General features: G+C 45.7%; 1 protein-coding gene across 2 annotated transcripts in view; it reads right to left on the bottom strand.

Moving 5' to 3' along the window:
- pcdh17 (protocadherin 17) overlaps nucleotides 1–6,926 on the bottom strand; it is a 145,212-nt gene extending 138,286 nt beyond the window's left edge. For both annotated transcript variants that reach the window (XM_070891446.1, XM_070891445.1), the window contains exon 1: nucleotides 3,500–6,926. In XM_070891446.1, the coding sequence (XP_070747547.1) occupies nucleotides 3,500–5,971 (2,472 nt within the window). In that variant the 5' untranslated portion in view covers nucleotides 5,972–6,926. The remainder of the gene's footprint in view (nucleotides 1–3,499) is intronic.
- Between the last annotated feature and the right edge of the window lie 8,432 nt (nucleotides 6,927–15,358).

Below are 15,358 nucleotides of genomic sequence, written 5' to 3'. Positions count from 1 at the left end.
TAGTTGATGCCCCAGCACTGATCCCTGTGGCACCCCACTAGTTACAGTTTGCCAACCTGAAAATGACCCATTTATCCCGACTCTCTGTTTTCTGTTAGTTTGCCAATCCTCTATCCACACTAATATATTACCACTAACCCAGTGAGCTATTATCTTGTGCAGTAATCTTTTATGTGGCACCTTATCGAATGCTTTCTGGAAATCCAAATACACCACATCTACTGGTTCCCCTTTATCCACCCTGCTCGTTACATCCTCAAAGAACTCCAGAAAATTTGTCAAACATGATTTAACCTTCATAAAACCATGTTGACACTGCTTGACTGCATTTTTATTTTCTCAATGTCCTGCTACTACTTCCTTAATGATGGACTCCAGCATTTTCCCAATGACAGATGTTAGACTAACTGGTGTATAGTTTACTTCTTTATGTCTCCCTCCTTTCTCAAATAGGGGCATTACATTTGCGGTTTTCCAGTCCTCTGGGACCTCTACAGAATCCAGGGAATTTTGGTAGATTACAACCAATGCATCCGCTATCTCTGCAGCCACTTCTTTTAAGCCCCTATGATGCAGGCCATCAGGTCCAGGGGACTTGTTCACCTTTCGTCCCATTAGTTTTTAATGTCTTCTACCTTGAAGACCGATACAACATATTTGTTCAAAGTCTCCGCCATTTCCCTGCTACCCATTATTAATTCCCCAGTCTCATCCTCTAAGGGACCGACATTTACTTTAGCTACTTGCTTCCTTTTTATATACCCGTAGAAATGTTCTTATGTTGTGTTCTTAAGCACAAATTCTAGGGTAACACTCCATGCAATAATTAGGTGCACTGTCAGAAGTGCCGTCATTTGGGTGATGCATTAAACTGAGACCCTTGTGCCCTCTCAGACAGATGTAAAATATTCCCTGGCACTATTTCGAAGAAGAGCAGGGAATTCTCCCTGGTGCCCTGGCCAATATTTATTCCTCAAACAATTTCACTAAAATAAATTATCTGATCATTTATTTATCTCATTGCTGTTTGTGAGACCTTACGGTGTGTAAATTGGCTGCCGTGTTTCCTATATTACAACAGTGAATATATTTCAAAAGCACTTCATGTGCTGTAAAGTGCTTTGGGATGTCCCAGGATTAAAAAGCACGATAAAAATGAAGATTCTTTCTTTCTATATTGTATATATCATCAAGCTATTTTAGACAATATTGAATCACTTATAAAGTCTCAATGATGACCATTATGACATCACATAGACAGTTCTATCCAATTGTCTTTATGATGTAATAAAATAACTAAAACACTTGCACCACCATGGGTGGCTGCATATTGAGGCTTGCTATAACTGCATAAAAAATCTTATGTGACAATCCAGAAATAACAAACTGAATTATCATCGGGAGATTTTAATGTTCTAAAAAGTCCAATTCAATCACAAACTTTCCAAAAGGTTTAATCAGCTTGGAATGGAGTTAATAGTTTCTGAATTTACATTTGTTTCCTTTTTGAGGGTGTGAAAGTATAAGCTCAATGTATGCATCATCTGTCCCACAAGTAAATACAAAGGCTACTGACTCCAAGGCGAATTTGTTGATGCAATGATTTATGCTGCCTGCAACTCTTATCATTTTAAATATTGCAGAGTGCTTCAGGGGTACATCATAGCCCTTATTGGCATTCACCTACAGAAATGTATCAAAGACTTATAGTGCAACAATGAACAAGGCATTTTGGGATTGGAGTGGAAATGTTACCTTAAATTACAATTAAAAGAATTGACCTTAATGATTTATTCTTATTCAAGGTAATTTATATTGCACCAAATGAGAATATTTATGTAAATTTAAAAAATGTCTATCTCAAGTGGGATCAGTCAGTACTTCCATGCAGATATTTGCATTTAACAACCACCCTTACATGCCAATATATCTCACATTTGCACTAAAGTCAATGTAACTCCTTGCAAAGTTACATTTCTATTGTCAGTTGACAAACACAAACCATTTAAAGTGATAAATGTAACCACGGATATTAGTAAAAAGGGACCACAAAGTTGTTAGATTGTCGCAAAAACCCAACTAGTTCACTTAGGGAAGGAAACCAAGCTGCCCTTACCTATTCTGGCCTGTATGTGACTCCAGTCTCACACCAATGAGACTGACTCTTAACTGACCTTTAAAGTGGTCGAGCAAGCCACTTATTAGTACAACCACAGTATCATAGCAATTAGGGATGGGTAATAAATACCTGTCTTGCCAGTGGCACCCAAATCCCAAAAGTTAATAATAATAAAAAAGTGTATACACCACAAAGATAGTGCATTAAAATGTTATTTTCTACAGGTTACCATTGAAATTATCCTTACCCCCATGTCAACCAGGTACAGTAATAAATACCATTGAAAATAGTTAATGTATGTGATTATTATAGTAAACATGAGCTGTGTTAAGTATAGCAGTATGAATTATGAAGCTTATTCTCACTTCTTAAATTTAGTGCATTCAAGTAACGTTGCCTCAAACATTTCCTTCATCCCTGTTAGAAATATTTTAGAATCAAAGTTTTATTTTCTACTGAAGTAACATCTCTAAATGAACAAAGCTAAATTAGCTATAATGCAGTAACAAGTCAAAATGTCACATCATTCATATATAAGTATTTTCCCCATATTCAAAATTTTCTTCATCCTTCACCTGCCAATTGTGAATGTTATTTTGTGATAATTGAACACTATTTCCTCACTAGTGATCAGCATTTAAATATTCTGAATGGTGAATTTCCATGATGTATGATTGCTAATTATTAGAAAAATAAAGCCTTTTTATTTTAATAGAACCAAATATAATTTCTTTTAATGTGAATAAAATTAACTTTCTGTTAAGGATCCGCGCAATTTTAGTAAGTACTTTTAAAATATATGCAGCTCTCATTATGTATTGTTACCTTGCACTCTATCAAAGAAACCATGACGTCTTCTGTGGATCCATAAAATTGTTACATCTAAAGATACATTTCCTCCGAAAATCAATGTGATTCAAAGCCAAACAATAAATCCAAAGTCTGTTGAGTTTCAAACTGACTTATGGAAGTGTGTTTTTTTGTCCAACAGTAAAACAGACTTAACCCGCTGTATTTTAAAACCAAGAAAATAAAAAAAGGTTTCACAGGGCAAAATGATTACAGTTTTTAACTGTGTTGCACCGGTGCTTTCGTAGGGGCCTTATGATCTCTAATCCAGCATTGAAGGACTCAATTTATGTCCGACACAACAGGACTTTAGTCATAAATCCCTATGCAGATCAATAATGGAGTCAATACACTTCACGCGAGGGAACACGTTGTATTATAAAAATATTGACTTATCATAGATATTAAGTGCACAGAGCACATTGCCCAACTCTTAAAGACCCATGGCACAATTTGGTCAATAACTTTCTGAAAGCAACAGGTCCCACCCAGTGAGATCAATAATGACACCGTGGTGTGTGTGTGTTTTACCTGAATCAGTGACATTCTTGTTGACGTTACGTCGGTCGGATTTGAACCCTGTCCGGAGAAAGTGTGACAGACCACATGGCCCTGGGGGACGGTGAGGTTGTTGGAGGTGGGCTTCAGGTACATGACTTCTGACCTGGGGGAGCTGAGCGGCAGGCGCGTCTGGTAATCGAAATAAACGGGAGAAGAGGCCAGGGAGGGACTGCTCACCACGTTCATGACATCTCTCTCCTCCACTTCGCTCTGGACCAACATGATGTCGTTCTTGTTGATCTTCTTCTTCTTGTTGCTCTTGCCCAGGTGGGGGTGCGAGTACTCGGCGATCCTGCAGTTGTAGGTCCTGATCTCTTTGTTCTCCCTCCTGCACTTGACGGCGATGGTGACCATGGAGGTCAGGAGAATGACCGAGATGGAGCTGAGGGTGACGATGAGGGGCAGCGACATGTCCCAGTGGCGTTGCTCCTTGTTGACCCGGTGCTCGTCCTTGGGGGCCACCCCGAGGTAGGCCACGATGACCAGCCGGGCAACAACCGAGAGCGAGGGCTTGCCGTGGTCGGACACCTTGACCACCAGCTCGGCCGTGGGGGACACCTCCTCCCAGAAGGGCTGCGCCATGCGGATCTCGCCGCTCGCCGGGTCCATGTCGAAGAGGTGCTGCTCGTTGCCCTCGGCGATCTCGTACGACAGGCGGCCGCTGTCGCCGTAGTCGCTGTCCACCGCCCGCACCGTGGCCACGATGTAGCCCAGGCCGGCGTTGCGCGGCACGTGGATCTCGGCCGTGTCGTTCTGCAGCACGGGCAGCACGATGACCGGCGCGTTGTCGTTGAGGTCGAGCACGGTGACCCTGACGGTGGAGTTGCTCTCCAGGTGAGGCGTGCCCGCGTCCTTGGCCAGCACGCGGAACTCGAAGGACTTGGTCTGCTCGTGGTTGAAGGAGCGCAGCGCGTAGATGGCGCCGTTAGACGGGTTGACCGACACGTAGGTGTAGATGGAGACGTCGCCCACCCGGGACGGCAGGATGGAGTAGGAGACGCTGCCGTTCTGGCCCAGGTCGGGGTCGTGGGCCAGCACCGAGCCCAGGTACTCGCCGGGGATGTTGTTCTCGGGCACCTGCAGCACGTACACCGGCTTGGTGAAGCGGGGCGGGTTGTCGTTCTCGTCCGCCACCCTGACCGTGAACGAGCGGGTGGCGTTGAGGGGCGGCGATCCGTTGTCCCGGGCCACGATGGTCAGGTTGTACTGGTCGGTCACCTCGCGGTCGAGCGGCCGCTCGGTCAGCACCGTGTAGAAGTTGTCGTAGTTCTCCTCCAGCTTGAAGGGCCCGTTGCCCAGCACCCAGCACTGCAGCTGGCCGTTTCGGCCGAAGTCGCGGTCGGTGACTTTGACCAGCGCGATGACGGTGCCGGGCGGCGCCGCCTCGCCGATCGAGCCCTGCTGCACCGACACGAAGTTGACGGCGGGCGCGTTGTCGTTGACATCGATGACCCGCACCGACACCTTGCAGTGGGCCGGGATGGAGTTGGGTCCCAGGTCCTTCGCCTGCACGTCGATGTCGTAGATGCTGCTCTCCTCGTAGTCGATGTTGCCTTGGACCCTGATCACGCCCGAGCGCGGCTCGATGGAGAAGAGCTGCCCGATTCTGTCGGTCACATAGGGGCTGAAGGAGTAGACCACCTCGCCGTTGGTGCCCTCGTCCGGGTCCGTGGCGTTCACGTCGATCAGGAAGGTGCCGACCGGCGTGTTCTCGGCGATCTCCACCGTCAAGCTGGGCTCCTCGAACGACGGGCTGTTGTCGTTGGTGTCCACCACCTCCACCTTGACCTGCACCGTGCTGGACTTGGGAGGGTCGCCGCCGTCCAGCGCCGTCACCACCAGGACATGCCGGGGCTGCTCCTCCCTGTCCAGCGGCCTCTGGATGATCAGCTCGGGGAACTTGGTGCCGTCCCCGCGCGACTTCACCTCCAGGCCGAACAGCCGGTTGGGGCTGGTCAGCTGGTAGGTCTGCAGGCCGAATTGGCCGGTGTCGGGGTCGTGTGCGCTGGTCAGGGGGATGCGCGTCCCCGGAGCCGCGTTCTCGGGGATCTCGACATCGATCTGCTCAGTGGAAAAACTTGGCGCATTATCATTGATATCCAGGATCTCCACTTTGATCATGCACAGCTCCTTGTCGTTGGCGAAGACTTCCAGCGAGACGACACACTTGGCAGTCCGCTTGCAGACGGTCTCCCGGTCGATGCGTTGCTTGGTGTAAAGCAACCCGCTTTCCCGGTCGACGTCCAGCAAATGTGGGGCGGAATTTTCAAGAACCCGAAAGTTAGGCTTCCTTTGCTCGGGACTCGTCGCCAGGCGAGCATCTTTTGCAATGTTCCCGATCACGGTCCCGGGTCCTTGTTCTTCCAGGATCGTGTATTTTAAATTCTTCAAGGTCAGAGCTCCAGTCCACAGTAAGAGGAAAATCAAAATATGCAGGTACATTCCCAGCACTTGCTTTTTTCCTCCCTCTTATTTTTGGTGTTAAACCTGTTGATTTACAGCTCGGAAAACAGACGAGCCTGCAGCGGTGTGTGAGCATCGATGCATCCTACAATAATCATTTCAAAACGTTATTCAGTTTGACGACAAGAAACAAGTCTCTCGTCACCATCTTGTATGATAAATCCTTAATGGGGGGAAATAACAATCGTGTCGGACACTTTTATTTCCCCCTCTCCCCTTAACCACCACGGATCTATTTGCACGGGTCGTGGGACGAGATCGGTGTCGACGCGAAATCTGGCTTCCTTCTCTCAAGTGAAATCCAAGCGTTTGCAAAATGCGGCGCAGCCGATGTTACAGTTTCAAGGCTTGCGATGTGTTCCTTCCAATTTCACGAGATGCAGCTGCCGAGAATTTTGCATGCTGCACACACACACACTCGCACCGACTGGATGAATATCTATCTCTGTGTGCGCGCCTATCTTCACTCAAAAAAGCGGTAGCAGCTGCTGTCAGTGACACGGACAAGACCGCAAGAAAAAATAACTCTTATGTTGATTTCCCCCCACACACTGGAAGAGCAGCAGTTTTAATTTTAAACGCATTCATTGGCACGTCGAGGATTCCCGTGAAAGTCTCCCATCACACGATCGGTAGCAACACAAACCTTCGGTTACACTTCGTGAAGGCGAAAAGAATGAAATCTCTGCCGCTCAATCTGCGGCAGCCCCAAGCACTGGGTGAGACACGTTACTTTCCCTGTTGATTCTCCCCACTTGTGATGAGCAACAGTCTTAGGTCCAGCCTGTGCTGCAGGAGAGCAGGACGTGGGGCACACTCAGGGGTTTGGATGATCTCTTTCCCGTGTTTTTCCTGCTTCTCTCTCTCGTTGTGTTGCTTGCACTCGCTCGGCGTCCTTTTTGGACATCAACCTCTCACCGACACGCTCCAGGTCTCTGCCTTCCCCTCCTGCAAGCTTCGGTAAAACATATATGGCTATCCAAAAACCAAAGCCTCTCCGGCCAATGGAGTGCCCGCGTCCTCTGGCACCGCCCAATCCGAGCACTCCGGGCTCGGCCAATGGAGCAGGGAAGTTTGGTGTCGGAGGCGAGGGGTTGGCGGTGGGCAGTAAGGAACGAGGGCGCGGGGGGAGGTCTCCGAAAGGGAACGAGCATTGCAATGCGCGGCCCCGGCGCTCGCTCTCGGACTGCGCGCACGTGCTCATGCAATTTCACCCGCAATCCTTATGAATGAACAGGTCTCCAGTTGTTTGTGAGTGGGGACCAAGACATGTAATTAGAAGCTTTATTTGAATTTAATTTTTTTAATCCAAAATATTCGAGGCAAAAGGTACTATGAAGGATGACAGCAAAGCTTTTAGGAAGCGACAGTAGATTTGGATGGAAGAAATGAATGTTAACTCACAACAGCGTTTAGTGTACGTCAGTGCTGACGGCTGGGGGGGAAACTAAATACTGTTTTATGAGTGAATATTGCAACCCCCCCCCCCCCCAACATGATCGTCATGGGTAAAAAAAACTGCCACAATGTATTTACTTTGTTTCTTAAATGAATATATTGATGGAAAGTGATGATGTAAACGGGTAGGAGAGGCGATGTGTGACTGGAGAGTGATGACAATGGGGAAAGTAAATGTGTCAGCTGTCATCGTTCTTTACGTGCTTTAACAATCAATGAACAATTTAGAGGGGATGTGGATATCACAATATTGAGGCAAATTTCTTGATTGCAATCAAAGACAGAAGTTTGCATTTCGTGTCATTTAGTATGGGAAATCGCCGCTTAGTTAGCTGAATGTATGACTCATAACATTAGCATAACTAACCTAAGTACACGAAGTTAAATTGTTGCAGTGAAAGTGTTTGATGCATTTACTTGTGAAGCTCAGTACAGAGTGCACAGCTTTGCTGGATTTTCATAGCGAGCTTACGAATTCAAAAAGAATATGGAATCACAAGTTTTATTGGAAGAATAGACGGTGACAGATATCATCTTACAATTCTCTCCAAACGAAATGGTACAATATAAAGCGTATCAAAAACAATCGTGTATTTCCAGCCTCCAGTAGTTTATAATACGGTATTTTAACTGATTTCCTATGTTAAAATTGATCTAGAAGATGCGAGTTTTATAAATAATTCGGTATCTGTCTAGAGGTAGGCGAAAATGTTTAATTGCAATTCAGTAAACCGGCTGAAGGATGAAAAGTGGGATGTGTAGCAAGTGATGCGTTTTTAGAGACGATTGGATGGCCCTAATTTGTAGTTTTTTAAAAATGAAATGCCAGATAGCAAATGGCAGATTTAACTTTTTGGAAAAGGCCTGATTTGAAATTATTTACAGACAAACGTGCTACAAGGTAGTAGTGAGTAGAGCGGTTTCAATGACAGGTTCACTTCAAGACAGCGATTTTATTCCGTTTCTGGCAACAGATTTTGTTTTCGACACTGACAGGTATAGCAGAGAGCGGCGAATCTCCCATGATTAAATCGCACAGCATTTTGAGCAGAGAGGCTATTGTACCATGTCATTTGAACTGCTGAGATATTGGATTTTATTTCGCTGCATATTAAAAGGAAACAATATACCTTGTGTATATTATGTAGAAAATAACAGATGTCTGTAAAAGATTGATGAAACATCTGGGTAATGATTCTGATACATCTTGATAGTGAGTCTCGATTGGTTTACAAACTAACTGAACCCAGCCAGCGTGTTATATTTAGAGTTCACATTTCCCAGTTTAACTGATAGAACTGAAGACATCGTCACCAACCTCGGAATTCTGAATTTTGAAAACATCGATAAAACACCAAAAATTACAGATTAACTATGAGCAAACATTCTCACCAGGAATTCTCTATAAATCTGTTTTTTTGAAGTCTGCCTACACAATCCTAGGGGCTTGTGGCCAAGAGATTTCACTCATTTTCTTTTCTAACTTTTTTTGTTTTGGAAAAATATACATATTTATACTGTGCAATGCAATAATTTTGTAGCAAAGATCTTTTCACTATATTCGTGCAATCTAACAGTACCACAATGTTTTAACCACGTAATCAATCAATTCATTGTAGATATATAATTATACTAAAATTACAAGAATGATACCAGAACTAAGAAGGTAAAGAAAGACTGGCATTTATACAGCACCTTTCACAACCACCGGACGTCTCAAAGCGCTTTACAGCCAATGAATTACTTTGAAGTGTGGTCACTGCTGTAATGTGGGAAATGCGGCAGCCAATTTGTGCACAGCAAGCTCCCACAAACAGCAATGTGATAATGACCAGATCATCTGTTTTTTTGTTATGTTGATTGAGGGATAAATATTGGCCAGGACACTGGGGATAACTCCCCTGCAATTATCCCCTGCAAGGTACAACTATCAGTAGAAAAGAGAAGACCGAGAAGTGACCTTATAAAGTTCTTCAAAATTATGAAGGGGTTTGATAGGGTGGACATAGAGAGGATGTTTGTTGGGGAGTCCATAACTAGGGTCCATAAATAAGATAGTCACTAATAAATCCAAAAGGAACTTCTGGAGAAACCTTTTTACTCAGAGCGTAGTGAGAATGTGGAACTTGCTATCACTTGGAGTGGTTGAGGCGAATAACATAGCTGCAATTAAGGGGAAACTAAATAAGTAGAGACCTGTCTTCCCTCGCAGGTGGACATAAAAGGTCCCATGGCACTATTTTGAAGAAGAGCAGAGGAGTTTTCCCCGTCATCCTGGACATATTTATCCCTCAGTCAGCATTACTAAAACAGATGATTTGGTCATTATGACATTGCTGTTTGTGGGAGTTTGCTGTGTGCAAATTGGCTGCCGCGTTTTCTACATTACAACAGTGACTACACTTCAAAAGTACTTCATTGGCTGTAAAGCGCTTTGGGATGTTGTGAGGTCATGAAAGGCACTATATAAATTCAAGTCTTTTCTTTTACATGAGAGAGAAAGGAATAGAAGGTTATACTGATACGGTGAGATGCAGTAAGGTGGGAGGAGGGTTCTGTGAAACATAAACTTGTTGGGCAGAATGACCAGTTTCTGAGCTGTAAAATTCTATGCAATTCTATCTAATTAACATTTACTTTTAAGAATTATTAACTTCTTTACACATTCCCAACAAGGAGCTTGTAGGGTACCTACTTCTTATTTTCAGTCTACTGATTTTAATGGATGGAAAGTCATGAGCCATGGGACTGTGACTAATGCAAGCTCCACTCCTTGCAGGAAGCACCTAGTTATGGAATCAGCCCTTGATGACCTATACAGTGTCAGCTATGACTCAGTGGTAGTGCTCTCGCATCTGAGGCAGAAGGTCATGGGCTAGACTTTCCATTATTTTTGCATGCATACCGCCCACTTAACATCCATTTTAACGCTGAAATGAGGTATAACACCCATATATCGGCCATTTAACCACAAAATGGAAACTAAAGACCATTTCTTGGCCACTTATCGGCAAGCGTTACTTTCGGCATGAACGTAACGGCAATAAAAAATAATAACGCCCACCCACCTTTGTTAGGCAGAAGAATCAGAGTGGGCGAAACCAACGGCCATAATATCGCCCAGAGTTACTTTCGGCACATAATTAACAGTGAGATTTAATAATACCGCCCGGCCACTTTTTTTTTGTCATAAAGATCACATTTGCCAAAACTATTGCCCAGTGTTACTTTCGGCACCTCGCACATATCTCGCCGACAATATTGTTCGCTGAAAAAACCGCTGTGAAAAAGTTGCTCTCACCTGAACTAATCACAGCGGTATGGACACCATGTTCTAAATTGGAGTTCACATCATTTAAAAGGCTGCTTCAACTTCGGGGGCGTTTGGATGTACTCTGGAGTTCTTTTAAGTTAATGTGAACATCTGACCAAACATCTTATCAGACTGTGGACATTTATTGTTTGTGAACAATCGGTGTAATACTGATAGTTATTGGAATGGGGCCTGTCATTTCTCACCCTGTCTTGATGAGTACGCACATGCTGCAGACTAGAGATGGCAAAACATATATTCGACAGTATTATGTGCCCAATCTAAGACATGCCAAACTGATGAGGAGGACCAGATCTTACACCCCCCGCACTTACAGGAAGAAGCGGTCTTACCTCAACTTGTCCGATAACACCTGCCTGAGGAGACTGTGCTTTTACTAGTAGGTTATCAGTGAGATATGCCAACTCATCAGGGGAGATCTGCAGCCAGCCAGCACCATCAGGACCGCACTGTCCGTCGAGGTCAAGGTCACCGCAGCACTTTCGTTCTATGCATCGGGTTCCTTTCAGGCCTCAGCTGGTAACGTTTGCGGTATATCTCAGCATGCCACACATTGCTGCATTAGACAGGTCAGTGAAGCCCTTTATGCATGCAGGATGGACTTTATCAGCTTTCCTATGACCAGGGAGGCTCAGACTGAGAGGGCTTTAGGATTCTACCGAATTACTAGCTTCCCCAAGATGCAAGGAGCAATAGACTGAACGCACATTGCGATGTGGGCACCTTTTTGGTTACAGAGGTTTTTAGGAACCGCAAGGGATTCTACTCCTGAATGGCAACTTGTTGTTGAGCACCAGCAAATAATTATGGCAGTGAATGCAAAATTTTCGGGCAGCATCCATGATACTCACATCCTGCGTGAGAGCGCTGTATCTGACATGTTGACCACAAGGTCAATCCTGGGTGCTTGGTGACAAAGGTTATGGCCTCGCCACATGGCTGATGACCCCCTGCATGACATCCACACCGAAGCCAAGAAGCGATACAACGAGAGCCACAGAACCACTCGCAATATCTTCGAGAAAACCATTGGAGTGCATAAGCAGTGCTTTAGATGCCTGGACCTCTTCGGAGGCAAGCTCCAATACCACCCTGAGCAGGTAGCTCAATTCGTGGTGGTGTGATCAATGCTGCACAACTTGGCTATGAGGAGGGGACAAGAATTGCCAGAAGGGACTGATGGTCCACCTCAGAAGAGAGAGGAAGAGCAGGACGAGGAGGTGGATGCTAACCTCGGGCCAGACAATCAGGTTGACACTGAAAGCATACCCCCGCCCCTCTCTAGACTGTAGGAAAGGGCCTATGGTGGCTACATAGCTGCAAGACTCTTATGTCAGCAGTTCATAAATGAGTGCTTTGCTTGAAAGAACATTGGTGGTATTTACAAAGCTGCAATGTTTCTGGGCGTGCAGGTCATACATCAATGGTGTGCATCAAATTCGTGACAGTTAAAGTTTAAGTTGATTCAAGTTAAGTGTAATTATACCCTTTCATATTAAGGATTCACCATTGTGTTACGTTGCAGCTATCTGAGACAATGCGCAACAAGGTTATGTTAAATAAAAAACATTTAATCCGACCATTTGTATGAAATCATAATTATAACTGTAAAAAACACACCACCCCACCCCCAGCCCACCCTACAACAAATTTATCACATTTACATCATTCGATTGGTTACCATTTCCAGCAACACAGAATACAAATGCAAACAAGCAACGTAGCCCCCTTACCTCTTCCCCTGACCCTCCCACCAAAATAGCACCAACAACATAAAAATGTGCCCAAGACAACACCTGCAGCCATGCACCTCACTTTCCTTCCGCCGCCGCCCCCCCCCCCCCCCAGCCCCCCGACCCGCTTCTCCCCACATCTACCCCTTCACCTCCTGACTCCAAGCCGCCTGACCAAGGAGCTCTCAGGCGCTGCTTTATTGGGGGGGTTAACGGCAGAACTGCTGCTTGGATGGATATGGGAGAGGATGGTCCCGAGGTGGGAACGTCCTCCGGGCCAGAAGCAAGCTCTTCCTCCTGGCTCTCGTGACGTTGATAATGGGGATGCGACACCTTGGGGTGCAGTTCCACGCTCTGGGACCACTGGGAGGCCTCTGCCATGGTGACGGACATGCTGGCCAGCTGGAAGGATATGGCCCCCATTATCTGTTCGATCTGCTGACCTATGTCAACACTCCTCTTGGACAAGTGTATCATGTCCCCGGTCAGATCTGCCACTCGTGGAGCAGACCTGCTGCCTCGAACCAACCTCCGCTTGGTCGGCGCCGTCCTGGAGACACCTGGGGTGCCCTGTGGCAAGGTGCTTGGGCCCGGTACCTCCACGGTGGAGGTGGGAATGGCCGCAGGAGCACTAGATGTCATCGGTGTCGAATGGATTATAGAGGTTGGGGATGCAGGCTCCTCGAAGTCGGCACTGTCATCCGTTGAGAAGGGACCCAGCAGATCCACGGGCGAGAATCGGGGCTCCTCAGCACCAGATGGAGGTTCGTCCGGTGAGTCCATCCCCGCGCCGCCACCTTCTGGGCTCGCTGTTCTTGCATGGGGGCCGCACTACTGGCGGAGCTGCAAAACATAAATGAGGTTATTAGAGGAGAAGCGGGTGCAAGGGTCACAAGGTGAGTCCAGCGCTACACACAGCATATGTACGACTAAAGCAATACCGCTATCGAGATCATCACAGACATCACATTTCATGACCATCACCAAATTCTGCATTGCAATGATTGTCATGTGGACATCGTTATTTAGAGAAGAATGTTATGATTCATCTATCATAATATTAGTTGGATATGAGTGGGTGTGGCATCTATTGACTTTACATCACGCAATGGTGTATACTTTATTCACATGGCATCACATCAGGCTCTGCTGCTACTTGCGTGGCCAACTGGGGATGGGTCCCCACTAGTGCCAGCACCCGCTCCTTGAATTTGGTAAGGTCAATGATGACTGGTGGCCCCGCCACCCATGCGCCTCTGCTCAGCCCTATTCCTTGAAAGCTTCTTCTATAAAAGGTAACAACAGCACGACATGGCATGAGATCATTGCATGATATCATTGCCAGGTACTGTCACAGAGACTGATACAACACATAACCGACAGATGTAATCATGATTATAATGAAAGTGATCATTCTTTATCTAAAGACGTACACCATGACCGCTTTGAGTACAACCTCCCCGGTATAAATGCAAGACATCACATCTGATTTTAATCACTCATTACAGTTACAATTCCAATTATATAAATAAATAAGTACATGTAAATAAATGTAATACTTACTCTGGCGGATCCGACAAGGTCGTTCCATCACTTACGGCCTTGGTTGCCCTCATGCACCTTGTTGGTCGCCAATGAGACGACCTCGGCTATCTCGGTCCATATCTTCTGGTAGGCCTTTGGGGTGGGCTTCCCACGCCCTACCTGGGTCAATTGACCCCAGCATGACTCGACCTCCTGCATGAGGGAGGCATTTCCCTCGTCCGAGAACCTCCTTTCCCTTTTGCATCCTCCCAATTGTTCCTCTCCCAGCTCACTGCTTTTGCCGGCGTCCTCAGTCTCTGCAATGTGCTGGGTTGCCTCCTTCATCCCTTCCATGTTAAATATAATTTTTTCCACAAAAACTTGGTGCCAACTACCTTCTTTATGCTTAGTAGGTTTTTTGCTGCTGGTGAATCTCTCTCGTGCCTCCCACAACAGCCAAAGAAATGCACACCACACCCAGAGATGTTTTCATTCCCTCTCTGCTCCCCCTCTCTCTGTCTCTTATGCGCATGTAATGATGATCCCTGATCTCCTGATATACGGGAAATGAGCATTGCCATGCCGTTGCTATGGTCAGTGACACTTTATGGCAGAAGGTCAAAAAAATTTAACGCTGACGCCCATTTCAAATCGCTCTCGGTATCGCCCATTTTCAAAAATGGAAAGTTAGGGTTTTGAAAATGGGTGATAATCCAGCAATCTCAAAAGCCATTTTTACCACCCATGCTGGAAATAATGCCCATTTTTTGCCAATCCGCACAAAAGTGGAAAGTCTAGCCCTATGGATTTTAACCTCACTCCAGAGACTTGAGCACAAAATCTGGGATGACACTCGATTGCTGCACTGTTGAAGGTGCCACTTTTTGGATGAGACATCATATTAAGGCTCCATCTGCCATTTCCGGTGGACATAAAAGATCCCATGGCATTATTCGAAGAAGAGCAGGCAAGTTCTCCCTGGTGTCCTGGCCAATATTTACCCTTCATCCAACATCACTGAAACAGATTTATTTGGTCAATATCTCAGAATTTTTTGTGGGACCTTGCTGTGCATTTGTTGGCTGTTGTGTTTCCTACTTACAACAGTAACTTCAGTTCAAAAGTTCTTCATTGGCTGTAAACCGCTTTGAGAGATCGTGAAAGATGCTCCATAATAACATAAGAATTAAGAGCATGAATAGGCCATATGGCCGCTTGAGCCTGCACCGCCATTCAATAAATTCAAGGTTGATCTTCGACCTCAACTCCACTTTCTCGTCTGATCCACATAATCCCTTGATTTCGCTAGAGTCCAAA

The sequence above is a fragment of the Pristiophorus japonicus genome, chromosome 10 (genome assembly GCF_044704955.1).
Source record: "Pristiophorus japonicus isolate sPriJap1 chromosome 10, sPriJap1.hap1, whole genome shotgun sequence".
In the NCBI taxonomy this organism is placed as follows: domain Eukaryota; kingdom Metazoa; phylum Chordata; class Chondrichthyes; family Pristiophoridae; genus Pristiophorus; species Pristiophorus japonicus.
The sequence above is the reverse complement of the archived record's forward strand: the minus strand, read 5'-3'. Positions and strand labels throughout refer to the sequence as shown.